The 13251-nt window shown below is 48.4% G+C and overlaps 1 protein-coding gene across 3 annotated transcripts; it reads left to right on the plus strand.

The window, feature by feature from the left end:
• The first annotated feature begins 7527 nt into the window (after window positions 1-7527).
• On the plus strand, window positions 7528-12857 carry SPRY1 (sprouty RTK signaling antagonist 1). 3 transcript variants are annotated; one of them, XM_066995968.1, is made up of 2 exons: window positions 7528-7684; window positions 10613-12857. In XM_066995968.1, the coding sequence occupies exon 2, from the start codon at window positions 10668-10670 to the stop codon at window positions 11631-11633; it is 966 nt and encodes a 321-aa protein (XP_066852069.1). In that variant the 5' UTR covers window positions 7528-7684; window positions 10613-10667; the 3' UTR covers window positions 11634-12857. The 3 variants fall into 3 exon arrangements, with proteins under 3 accessions (XP_066852069.1, XP_013046818.1, XP_013046817.1); XM_013191364.3 differs by lacking the exon at window positions 7528-7684 and adding an exon at window positions 8722-9130; XM_013191363.3 differs by lacking the exon at window positions 7528-7684 and adding an exon at window positions 9275-9502.
• The last annotated feature ends 394 nt before the right edge of the window (window positions 12858-13251 follow it).

Here is a 13251-nt window from a genome sequence, read left to right on the forward strand (position 1 = left end):
GAGGCAGTGCAGGCTTTCATATCAGCTCCTGTCGGCGGGAGCAGCACGGCTCCTGCCTCAGCTACAGCCTGCCTGCCAGCCTGACGGGAACAAGAAGGGTTTCATCAGTAACGTGACAGTATGTGCACTGTCACATGTGTTTTATGTTCTTTATTGTCAGGGATTTCCCAGTCACTTTCAGGGAGAGAGATCTCATTTTTTCGAACCAAAAACTCTTGAGGGTTGATATTTCTGTATATATGGGATGTATAGGCATAGAGCAAAGAGCAAACAGACAAACTACTCCCAAAATACAGAACTCTCCTGACTTTGTGAATCCCAAAAGAAACCAAGATTAACATTTGATTTCCCTAGGAACAGATTCAGGCCTTTGGCACTGACTATACCTTGTCAGACAGTTGTTATTATGAGCAAAATTTCAAGATGTGACTAGCAAGCTCTCACTGAGTTACTGAAAGCAAAGTGCAACAAACCACATCAAACACACAAGGGATATCTTGGCACTTAATACTTGAATTGCCAAATGCACTATACAGTCTTTCAAAGAAGACCCAGAAAATGGGACAAGGATAAATACAGGTTAATAGCAAAATAATACTGTATCATTCTCTTACTGGGATGCAGCAAACTGCCAGTGACTTTGTACTATTTTAGAGTGGCAGTGAGAGACATTTTCCATGTTTTTTCAACCATAAAAGGGTGAAGGAAAAGTTTGTTCTTTTTTTTTTTTTCTTTTTTTTTTTTTTTTCCATGATAAGTCAAGTCCTTAAATACTTATTTGTTGAAGGGGATGATGCTGCAGCCAGAAATGCATGCATCTCTGCCTGCAGAGACATTCAGTAGCATTTTCATTTTCCTATAGCCAGTTTTTGGTCCCAATTCAATGACAATGCCAGGTCTATTTTAGAACTGGGTCTCTGGATACACACTTTCATAAGCACCATTGGGTATTGTACACCTGTGTGATGGTGCAGAGGAAGAAGTATCACTGAAAAACATCATCACTCTGCACAAACTTCTTTTCTAGGGATCCACGGGGAGAAAAAAAAAAATCCTGCTTGCATTCCAGCGAGTCGAAGGCTGTGCTCTAAAATCTCATTGAAATGCCTTCCAATTGGTAAAGCAGAACCAAGAATGTGACATAGACATAAGTTACAGCTTCTCTACAGAAGCTGTTACAGCTGTGGAGGGAATCTAAACTTAGTTGTTGACACACTGTTCTGGAGAACAACAAAAGAGATTGTGTTCATTAGGCCAACCCCACCGTTCTTGCTAAAAGCAGTCTCAGGTTTCCATGTATATTTTCAAATCAAATTAGAAACGCTGCTCCCGAGCCCTCCTTCGGCTGACAATGACAGATTGCACAACCTGACAAATAGTAGGCATTCCTAGAGATGTGCTGATGTACTAATACCCGAGTCTCCACAAGTGGTTAGATAATAAAAACACGCACAGAGCAATGTCTTTAAATTGGCACAGAGCTTTCTCTCTTCCTCTGATAATGCAGTCCACACCCGGGGAGTGGCCACTTCTCAAACAGAAATGGGAAAGGTTTGTTCCTCGGTTGTTTTTGAAGTGAAAGGCTATTATTCAGTCATGGTGGATTTCCTCTGGCTAGTTTTTTTATCAGCTATTATTAAAACTGCCACCTCCTTTCACTCAGCTCTCAGCACATACACAGCTAGACCTACAGTACTTAATCCCGCTGTGAGAAGCTTTGTAGCTCTACCTGTTTGTTACCTAACTCAGCTGTGGCAGGCAGCAAGAGAAAAGGAAAAGCAGGCTTAGAGAACCTACTCAAATTCAGATGGTTGCAGAAATCAAATTACCCAGGTTCCCTCCGTGCACTGAAACAGTCCAGTCTTCACATAAATGTTGGGGTTTTCTTATTTCAATTGTATGTTAAAGATGCAGCAGAATAAAACTGGGGAGACTGGGATTTGGATTTGATGCCATGATCTGGGAGCCCAGCACCTTTCAAAAATATAATTCCTGTTGGAATGATCTGTCTCAAAGGAGAGAAATGAGAGCTACTCCACTACATGAGATCTTTTGGATTTTTTGTGCCCTCTGGCATAGTAATGGGCTTTCATGTTCAATATCTGTCGCTTCCTTCTTGGGAGCTGGGACTTGCTAAGCCTCCTCACCTCATGTGTGGACTAAATTTTCACCTGGTAAAATTGTAGAAGTTGAGCACTCAGACCTTCAAATAAGAGGTAGGTCAAAGGAGACACCAAAAGTCAGGACCAAGACACTGTGAAATGTGCATAATCCAGAATCGTAAGAAAGAAGAGCTTTAAACATTTAGCTCTGTTCTCAGGTTCACAGAACCTCGTTTCCTTCTACTTGGCAACTTTAAAACTACGGTATGCGTACTTGTAATAAAGCAGTTCAACAAATGTGAACCCTCAGTATAGCTGAAAATTGAAATGAAACAGATTATTCTAATTTCTGTGCAAGGAGTCATGTCTCAATGGATTGTAAAAGTAGTTTGCTTACTGCTCAGACAGGAATAAAAGAGTTGCAGATAATTTCATTTACAATAGATGTGTATAAATGATTATCTGTGTTACGCAATAATGATAATTTTCCATTTTCACAAGGATTTTTTTAATACAGACAGGTGAAACAATATTAATTAGCTGATTTGCTGAAAGAATTAAAAATGAATACAAAGTAATTAAGACATCATTGGTACCTCACTAGAGTGCCTTGTATAAAGCCAGATAATTAGTACAGCAGCTAAACGTGAAGTCTTAAGAGACAGTTCTCTGAGAAAGAAAGAAACTTGATCAGAAAGCAAATAGCTGTGGCTATCTGCAGGGGCAAAGTGAACAGACCCCTTGCCTATATGACAAGTGAACAGCAAGCAATGAACAGACACACTGTGCCCTGTGCTTTGGAGAGCAATTTTGCCTCTTGCTCGGTGTCTTCACTGATGTGCTGTCTTTTCTACAGCTTTCCATCCATGCTAGTTGTCTTCGGTTACATTTTTGACAGCAAAAGCAAGACAGCAGTAAGCACTACCACTTGGGAAGGCCAAAAGTTGATATATATTCTGAGCCACAGCCTGCCTTGGTGTTTCTTGCTAATCCCTGTTTATGGAATTGACTTTTCAGTGATCTGTAAATAGCTAATGCCTACCAGTAACCCCTATCCCCAGCACAGAACCCTGTACCTCCAGCTGCTGACCATGTCTGGGACGAATATGCCTGGAAAACATTGGTTTGTCTCTGCTGGTGCAAGAGACAGGGAAAGAAGGCGCGTTCTCTGAATGTACTGTACAAACCTTTGAATTTTCTTTCTTTTTAATTGGTGTCATTATTTGGGCATTGGTGTATAAATGTGGTCACAGAGCAAAGCCCTCGCTCTGCAGCACTTCCCCCTGTACCTCGATTCAACATTTGAATGCTCGTGAAGCAGGTTCACGTCGAGGTTTGTCCCTTTGTTCTCAGAGGCTTACCTGGCTGCTGCCTTGTGCTATCTCTTCCGTCTCTAAGAAAAACTGATGTTATCTTCTAAAGAGAAAAGTCAATACTATATTTGCAACTGAGAATTTCCCGTGCGCCTATCCCCAGTCTGTGCACTGACAGCAAGGAGCAGCAGCTGTATGTGGCTGCACTTCTTTGCAGCGCCCCGAGAACACTCCTTGCACAGGAGCTGAAGAAATCCCCAGCCACGGGTCCCTTTGATCTCAGATAAAGGTCAACCTGTCGAGCAGAAAGTGTGATCGGAAATGCTACCTCCCGTCATCCCTCACTTTCTCTTTCTTACTCTGAAATGATTCACCCTGTCTTTCAGGGCGCGCCTTCACCACAGCAGGCATAGTTTTCACTTCAGCTCTGTGGCATACTTTTATTTCATCCCACGCATCAACCAGCTTCAGCCAGGACTGCCAGCATTTTCAGTGAAATGGAGCAGGGACAGGGGAGGGTCAGGCTGGGTGTTAGGAAAAGGTTTTGCACCCAGCGGGTGGTTGGGCACTGGGACAGGCTGCCCAGGGACATGGTCACAGCACTGAGCCTGCAGGAGTTAAAGAAGGGTTTGGACAATGCTCTCAGACATAGGGTCTGATTTTGGGGTGGTCCTGTGTGGAGCCAGGAGTTGGACCCGATGGTCCTTGTGGGTCCCTTCCAACTTGTGATATTCTGTAATTCTATGATTCTGTGATTCAATGAGCTGATAAGAAAATGTCCACAATACTTGTGTCCACAATATCACAGCAATGTCTAACAGCTATGGTAGTTTTATTTACACACACATATATATGTAGGCCTACTATCTTAAAAATCCGCAATTACAGCGGTCTTCTCCTAAAGAATGCATGCTGTCTCCCTGTGCTCGGTTTGAGGCTCTCCGAGCACATTGTGGGGCCTGAGCTTTCCAACACTGGCACCTACAAAGTGCACCGTCGGAGCTTCTGCCACACGAAGGCATTGGGAGCTGCAGAGCCCCGCTGTTCCTCACAGCGCCTGCCCCGGCAGGCTTCTGGCTGCACAGCATGGGGGAACGCGGCCTACGCGTGCTAGGGGTAAGACGGCCGGCACAGCGGTTTTGTTTATAACTGTATCCGGCTATAAATGCTAACGTGCATTGTTGTTTTCTAAATCGCTTTTAAATTCCCGTATAACTTCAGCATTGTTGTTACAGCTGTGAAGGCTGGTTATTAACTGACAAGTACCTTGCGCAAAGGTAGACGCTTTCTGTGCTGAGTTTACTCAAAGCCATATTGGCTCAAGATAGTTATCACCAAGGAAGATGAGTGACGGGAACAGTAATATCGAAGCCTTCAAGTATAGGCCTTGTCACCTGTTTGGTCTGAAATGATAGCGTGTGATGATAGACAGGATAGATTTTGCTTTTCACAAACCAAGCCACCTCGCACCGCTCGGGAGGCGGAATGAGGTGCCAACGTCTGGGACCGGGTACGTGTCCCCGTTCTCAGCTGGGAGCTGTGCCCTAGCAGGAGCCAGGAGATGCTGCTTAGGGGAAAATACAAAGGTATTCCCAGGTGGGATGCAACACAGCAGCACTGTCACTAAGTACTGATAGTGGGAGGACCATGATTTATTCAATCCATCTTCACAGAGGTGTAGTTCATTACCTATAAAGCTCAATCAAGTGACTTAGGAAAGCTGCTTCTGGGTGTGGATTAGGAAAAAAGGAAAAAAAAAAAAACCAACGGAACAACCATGGGCTTTGCTTTTATTCTGTGCAACATGTCTTCTGGCACCCTGAAGCTTGCACAAGGGAGAAGCAGTATACGACTGCAGAACATGGAGATTATCTCCTGTACATGATCCTCAAAGTGAAAGCGGAAACGGGGACTGAATCACGACTATCAGCAGTCATTCAGTCTCCTGGACCTAATTCTGGGAGGTTTGTCATGAGGATTAGCGCTGGGCACAGAGGGCTGGTCTCTCTTGACTTCTTTTATTGTCAGTAGAACAGAGAGGCTTCCTCGGAGGACAGTTTGGATTCCCGTCTGTCTGTCAGTGCTCAAATTAAGGTTGTGCCAGGATGTAGTCATAAGGTGTGTCAGTCCTCTTCCAAGCTGCCAACTTTTTCTCCAGAATTTTAGCTCTCCTTTTTCTAACAAAAGCTTCTTACTGCTATCATTTCCAAGAAAAATCTAATGAGATGACTTGCGTGAGATGCAGGCATGTTTGCTTGAATCTGTGGAGAGCCTTCTGATTTAGCTGTAGGGTTTTGCCTCGTTTCAGTGAAGTGCTCGTCCTGGTGCCAAGTGATAGTAAACCGCTGCCAGGATTCTTGATTATTTTACTGACCCATTTAAGCCTAGTATTGTATTTCTAAAATCAAGCTGTTACGCTTGGCATAGTTTTTTAAGGTAGTACCCGCTTTGGAGATGTGCATTAAAAGGTGTTAAGCAATGTTTTCACAGCAGTTTCCTAGGAAAGAAACACACTGACTTGTGTGAGAAGACAGTCGGTTGCTAGATGCGAGTGTGCCTGGCCGTGCAGCAGAGCCCCGCTGACCCCAGCAGCACGGTTATCTGCAGTTTATCTGCAGTTTACCTACTGCTGCCGCCGATGCTCCTCCTGTCGACACCGCTGCAAGAATTAGTACGTGTAGCACACCTACATAATGCTGTTTTTTCATCTTTACTTAAAACAGAGGGCTGTTTTTTTGTGTGTGAAATAAAGCTAAAATATAGTGGGAGATGATAGATTTGCACAGCGAAGCGCTACACTCCCGTAGTAACTTCTGTTAATTTTTGCTGGTTATTTTTGTTCTTCAGTAGGAATTACTGTTAGTTGGAAGAGTGGTAGGTTCCAAAGGGTTCAGGTGGGTTTCAGAAATTCCAGAAGTTACTTTTTTGCTTTCTGCTTGTGGTGTGTCTGAGAGTGCTTTTGGTGAGAAATCACATTTTCTAATCCCCCTTGCAAAATTAATGATGAACTGGCATATTTTATGGCCATGTTTGTCACTTGAAGCCTCTGTGATGGGAAGTTCATCTGTATGATTGATAGTTCGTCTGTATCAGATGATACAACAGAATGATATATCAGAATTGATAGTTCATCTGTATTTATTTCATGGAGAAATACATTGTTGAAATTTTTTTTTTTTGTATAGTGATGGAAATGGAAAATGTAGTTTGGCTATTTTCTTTCCAAGGCTGGTGAAGATTAATGAAAAATAATTGCACTGGGACAGTGAGTGTGATCTGGGTGGACAGAGGATGTCACAGTAGAATACCTTTGCACGGGTATTTTCTTGTTTGTAAGGATTATTTGGTCTTGGATGGAGGTTCCTTTTAAGCAGTTTTGAGTTATTTGTAGTGTGTGTGTGTGTTTAATTTGGGACAAAAGGTGGGAGATCTTCAGTTTCCTGTAAGAGATTGCAAAAAGCCAGTTAGAATATTTTGGATAAACATGGGACTTTAGGGATGGTTAGCCAAGTCCTAAAAAGCCTCGCATGTCCCAGTGCGTCGCATATTCTTAGAAATAACTCCCAAAATGCTGATTTCTTTTAATATCATTTTTCCCGCGTTCTTCAAGTTGCCTCTAAATGACCTGTGGCCACGCGATAGGTAGCACATACACAGAAATGAGGGCTGTGAGGACAGCGCTGCGATTCCTCCACTGATCAACATGTGACGGGAACCTGCAAGGCAGGCGGGTCAACGCCGAGCTTCGACACCGAGCAGCGGCTTCCCTCTTACCGGCAGGGCCCCAGCCCTGCACCCCCGACACCCCTGCCCCTGGCACCCCTGCCCCCTCCGTGCGGGCCGGGCCCCTCGGGGCTCCCGCTCCCCCTGCTGGCCGGGCCGGGGGCGGCCACCCGCGGCCGAGCCGGGCCGGGCCGTGCCGAGCCGGGCCGGGCCGAGCCGTGCGGGAGGGAGGCGCGGGGCCGCCCCGTGCCGGGAGGGACGCGGGGCGGGAGGCGGGCGGGCGGGCGGCGCGGCCCCCGCGGGCTGGAGCCGTGCGCGGGCGGAGTCCAGTCCGGGATTTCGGGGGCGCCGCGCGGTGACACATCGGCATCACGGGGGCGCGGCCGGGCGGCGGGCGGGGGCTGCGCGCTGAAAGGCGGCGGAGCGCGGCCGCGCTCACTCCGGCGCGGCGGCGGGACGGCGCCAGGCTGCCTGCACTGCCCGGGCTGGACTCCGCGCCGGGGCCGCCAATGTGCCCCGGCAGGCAGGCTCTCACCTCGCCCTCCGGTAAGCTGCGCGCCTGCGGGGCCGGGTCAGGTGCGGGGACGGACGGGCGGAGAGGGAGGGAGAGGGAAGGGGGCGGCGGGGCGAGCCCCGGAGCCGCTGCGCTGCAGCCGCGGGCGCTCCGCGTTGGCCGGCGCCGATCGCCTGGCGGCGAGGCGGCGGCCGGGCTCGCAGCCTGTCACCCGGCCGCCGACGGCAGCGCCGAGCACATGGCAGCCGCCCGCCGCACGGCTCCGGCCGCAGCCGGCCCCGCAGCCCCGCTCCCCGGCTGCCCCCCGCGCTGCGGGGCCGCGCTCAGCCCTCGCCGGTGCCGGGAGCGAGCCGCGGAGCCGCCTCGGCGAGGCGCGAGCTGTTTTATCGGCGCTATTACCGCTTTTACTATCGCTATCGCTACTTTTTATTATCGCTGTTGGTGCGTTTTTCGCCTCGGGCGGCCGGGCAGAGCGCTGCCCCTGGAAGCAGCCGCGGGGGAGCGAGGGGCAGGCGACCCCCGAGGGGCGGCGGGGTGGGCTGGGAGCCCGGCCCGCCGCAATTAGCGCCTCCCGGCGTCATTAAGGAGGTAATTGGTTTCGGGGCGTGCTTTTTGCGCCTGTAAGCGGCGGGGCGAGCAGGTGCCGGGCGGCGCGGAGCGGGGCGGGGGGCGAGGTCCGCGGCGGCGCCCTGACAGAGCCCGGGCGGCCCTTAGCGGCCGGTGGTGCCCGGCGGCCGTGGGGCTCCGGACAGACCCCGCGGGGGCTGGGGGGGGGGAAGGAGCCGTGCCGAGCCGTGCCGAGCCGTGCAGAGCCGTGCCGGCTGCCCGCAGCCGTCTGCGGGGATTCCCCGCCCCGGCAGCGGCCGTGCCGCCGTGCGCTGGCGCTTTAAACGCCGGGAAGTCCGCCCTCCGCAGGGAGCAGCGACCTCGGGCTGCGCCCTCCCCCCGCAGAAGGCGGGGGGGAAGCCCTTGTTTTCATTCATAACTTTTTTTTTCTCCTTTTTTTTTTTTTTTTCCCCTCCTCTTCCTTCCTCCCCGTCAGCTGCGCGCCCCGCCAGGCTCGCAGGGGGCGCCGCCCGCCGCAGCAGCTCGGGGCCGGGGCTCGGCCAGCCCCGGAGCGGTGCGGAGCCGCCGGGTCCCTCGCCCCGTCCTGCCTCATGCGGCCCCGTGTGCCGGGGGGCGGCGAGGGCCGGGGGTGCCCTCCTCGCCGCTTCCCTCGGCCCCTGCCGCCCTCTGCCTGCCCCGCGGCCGGGCTCGGCGGTCTGCGCGCGGCGCTGGTGCCGCGCTTTGCCCCGAAGATGGCACTGGCTGTCCGTCGCGTTTCCGTGGGATGTTATTTTGCCTTCCCCCGGGAGCCCGGCTCCTGGCCGGTGCGGCTGTAAATCTCTCCTCCTGCGCCTTCGTTCGGCCTTGGCGCGCTGTGGGTTTGCGTTCAGCGCTCGGGAGGGACGCCGCGTGTTGTGCCGGGTGAATCAGAAGTGAGTGCGGTTTCCTTCTGCTTCTCTCTCTTGCTTTCTTCCTAAGCCTGTGACCCTGAGGCCCTCACAGGTGACATTAAACGTAAAATGAATCCTTCGGCTGGTGGATCAGCACAGAGACTTTTGCGTCCTGATAGGTAGGAGCTGGTACTAAGCTGTTACAGCGGTCAGAGCGATACAGACGCATGACTCCCTGCTAGGATAAGTCCTGCTGTGTCCTTCTCCGTGCGCCCACGGTGCCTGCGTCGCTCGCGTTGCGAACAGCTCCGTGCCACCTGCGGGCTGGAGAGGCGAGACAGACGTTTCCGCGGTTGTTGGATGGGTTCTTTGGGAGTGCTCGATCACCTAGCGCTCATCTCGTTGCTCCTTCAGGTAAAAGTACGTGACATCTTGCAGGGAGTTTGTCTAGGGCTTTCGGTAAAGGAAAACAGTTTGTTTTATGGGTTCTCTCTATAAATCTGGCTTTTAGGTAGTCTCATGTACGTTTTCGTGTGGGTACAGAACTGTCACTGCAGTTTTCCAGATCGGCAACCTGTGTGTTAATAGTTAAAAAGACTGAATAGAAGAATTTGTATTTCAGAAGCTTTTAATCAGTTTATCTTGGGAAATATTATTTGTTCTTTGTTTTTCATTTTTTAATTCTGTTTTTTAAAAGTACCTAGCTTTTTTTTTTGAAACAAGTCCTTATCTGACACTTAATTTATCTTATTCTATTCTACCTGTTTTTCTTTCACACTCTGCCCTTTGGTCAGAAAATACTTGAAAACAGGCTTCTGTTTGCACCCTTATTGCTTCTGTTTGCACCCTTATTTTAGTTTTATGAGATTTGCATGCTGAGTTCCTTACGGAGAATTTCTCATCCACTTGACAGTGCTTATTTCAAGGCTCTATAGTGCACGTACCTCACCTTAAAAAGGATACTTACCAAAGCATGCTAGCAAGCAAATCTGTTTAGCTTTCTGATGCTGCAGATTAAGCCAGAAGAGTGAGAATTGTGCGTGCTCTTTATTCTGCCCTGCAGAACGCAGCCTGGCATTGCTCCTTAAGGTTTCCAACTTAGTTTTGGGGGCAGGCAGAATTGCTATTGCTAATTAGACATTGAGCTCGGTAGCAAGTGAGAAGCACTTGGTTCCTGTGGCTTGCCAAGTGAGCTTGCAGGTTAATGCTGATTTTTATAGTTATTTTCTTTCTGAATTGTAATTTTAATGGCAAGGGGTCTCCCTTAGCATTCCTCACCTATGATGCCATACCCAGGTTCTCCCCATTGCTGGACTTTGGCCAGATCCTCAGCGTTGTTGTAATCCCCTGCTGAAAGAGATCAGCGCCAGGTGGCTAGGGCAATTTGTGGTTTGCCATATCACTTTTATTTTCAAAAAGTATCCTGTTCTTTGTTCCTCTTTTGCGCTTGATCTTGTGTCTGTATGTATATATGTACACACGCAATGTTTATTTACACTTTCTGACTTCTTATTGTTATTCTAGGGTTTCAGATGCATGCCAGGTTCCCGCTGAATGCCAGAGGTAGAGATCGCTACAGATGGAGCCCCAAAGTCAACATAGCAGCGGTGGTGGTTCGTTAGTAGTGATTCAGCAGCCCTCTTTGGACAGCCGGCAGCGGTTGGACTATGAAAGAGAGAGCCAGCCAACAACGATCCTGTCGCTGGACCAGATCAAGGCCATCAGGGGCAGCAACGAGTACACCGAAGGTCCATCTGTGGTGAAAAAAGCTGGTCCGCGGACAGCACCAAGGCAAGAGAAGCATGAAAGGACTCATGAAATTATACCGATTAATGTGAATAATAATTACGAACACAGACCCAGTCACGTGGGACATGTGGCACATCAGCATAACGTGAGGGCCCCGGTCTTGAGCAGATCAACGAGCACGGGGAGCGCAGCCAGCTCTGGGAGCAACAGCAGCGCCTCTTCAGAGCAAGGACTGCTGGGCCGGTCGCCTCCATCCAGGCCGGGTTCAGGCCACAGGTCCGACCGGACAATCCGGACACAGCCCAAGCAGTCGTCTTTGATTGTAGATGATCTGAAGGGTCCTCTGAAAGAGGACTTGACACAGCACAAGTTTATCTGCGAACAGTGTGGGAAGTGCAAATGTGGTGAGTGCACAGCCCCGAGGGCCCTTCCTTCCTGCTTGGCCTGCAATCGGCAGTGCTTGTGCTCCGCGGAGAGCATGGTGGAGTACGGCACCTGCATGTGCTTGGTCAAAGGGATCTTCTACCACTGTTCAAACGACGATGAAGGGGACTCGTACGCGGATAATCCCTGCTCCTGCTCCCAGTCACACTGCTGTTCTAGGTACCTGTGCATGGGAGCAATGTCCTTGTTTTTGCCTTGCTTGCTCTGCTACCCTCCTGCAAAAGGATGCCTCAAACTGTGTCGAGGGTGTTACGACCGCGTCAATCGTCCAGGCTGCCGATGCAAGAACTCCAACACTGTCTATTGTAAACTGGAGAGCTGCCCCTCCCGGGGTCAGGGCAAGCCCTCATGATTTTCGGAGGGAGGTTTACTTCCTCCAACTTTGATTTTCAGGTTGTAGCTGATCTTTTTTTCCTTTTTTTTCCTTCCCCCATTTAGGGGGGTGGGGAGACTGCTCTTTTGCTTTCTCCCTCCACTTCAAATACACAAGTTCTTCCCTTTGCATCTTTGTTCTCCTCTTTGTATTCACTCAACTGAGTGTGGAGCGTTTTACGTAGTCATTGCTGCTCTTTGGTAAGTGTGGACTTAGTATCTGCGTCTGCCGCTCACTTTGGCAGGGTCGTCTGAGTTTGTAACTGAACCACTCCTGACAGAGACAGTGAGGGCTCGCTGGGCTCTTGCAGCTTCTTGCTCTGAATATCTTCCCAAAGATGTTTTTCCTTCTCAGCAATTTTTTTGTCGTTAACCCCCTGGGGTACCAAGGAGTAACTTTTCATGAGTGAGCTGGATTGTGAAATAACTTCTTGAGTGTGCTCTTCCTGGAGAGGGATGTAAAATAAAGGCTTTACCAAATGAAAGGCCTGATTCTTCTGTAAGCAGCCTGCTTTTTTTTTTTTTTTTTGCCTCCACCTCTTTTGTCTTAACTTTTGGAATATTCTCAGTCCTGAGAGCTAGCTGATTGTTTCTCCCCTTGCTTTTTTTTTTTTTTAACTTGAGTTTTTGCTACACTATGTAGATCTTCACATTGGAGACATTATGGCTGCAACTGTACTCATTTGTTTCTCTTGCTGTCAAATCTTTGAAGGATATTGCTCACTCCACCTTCCTGCTCCTGTTTTATAGTCCATCAGTATCATGTTGATATTAAAGTTGGTGGTGTTCATATATCCAAACAGCCTTCAGGTGTCATTGAGTCACCTAAACGTTCTTGAATCTTTAATGTTTCTTGTGATCCTCTGGTTTAGTGAATTTAGCTCTGCTCTGTACTTTATAATTTTATTCTGCTCCCTGTTTTATTGCCTTAGCCACAAATTGTGGTCCTTTTTTGTATATTTTATGTATAAAACACAAAGTTGAATCCCAACTATTTTTAAGACAAAAGTCTGTTAAAACTTTTTTTATTGTAAAGAATATTTATTATGTGAATCTCTATTATTTTATGATATTTATTGCAAAAGACTTTGAAAATGTACTCATGTCTGAATATAACAAAATATCAATACTTAACGAAATAAGGATGACACGAAGAAAGTACATATGTTAACTATAATGCAGAAAATATATTAATTAATGAAAATGGCTCGTGAGTTCTTTTGTTACAATGACAGGTTGTAAGCTACATTTGTATATTCTGGGTTCTTGTTATTTTCTTCCTCTGGTCAGGTGGTCTGTCAGGTAGCAAGTAACTTCCTATTGATACTTCAAAACCACTAGTCTGTGCTCTAGTTTAGTTTCCCTAATTTTAAGTTTGCTAACCATTGATCAAGTAAGTTTTTGCAATTGAATGTATGCATTGTGCTCAACAGTGCCAAGAGGTGTAGGCCCTATTTATTTACCAGAGCATTAAATGTAGTTGTGGAGGCGGAAACCATAACTTCAGGTTTAGTTTCCTAAAGGATACCAAATTAAGATGTAAACACATTCTAAATTTTCCTATATAGACCTTCTTGGCTGGTTAAATTATGATATAA

Source organism: Anser cygnoides, chromosome 4 (assembly GCF_040182565.1).
Source record: "Anser cygnoides isolate HZ-2024a breed goose chromosome 4, Taihu_goose_T2T_genome, whole genome shotgun sequence".
NCBI classification, from domain to species: domain Eukaryota; kingdom Metazoa; phylum Chordata; class Aves; order Anseriformes; family Anatidae; genus Anser; species Anser cygnoides.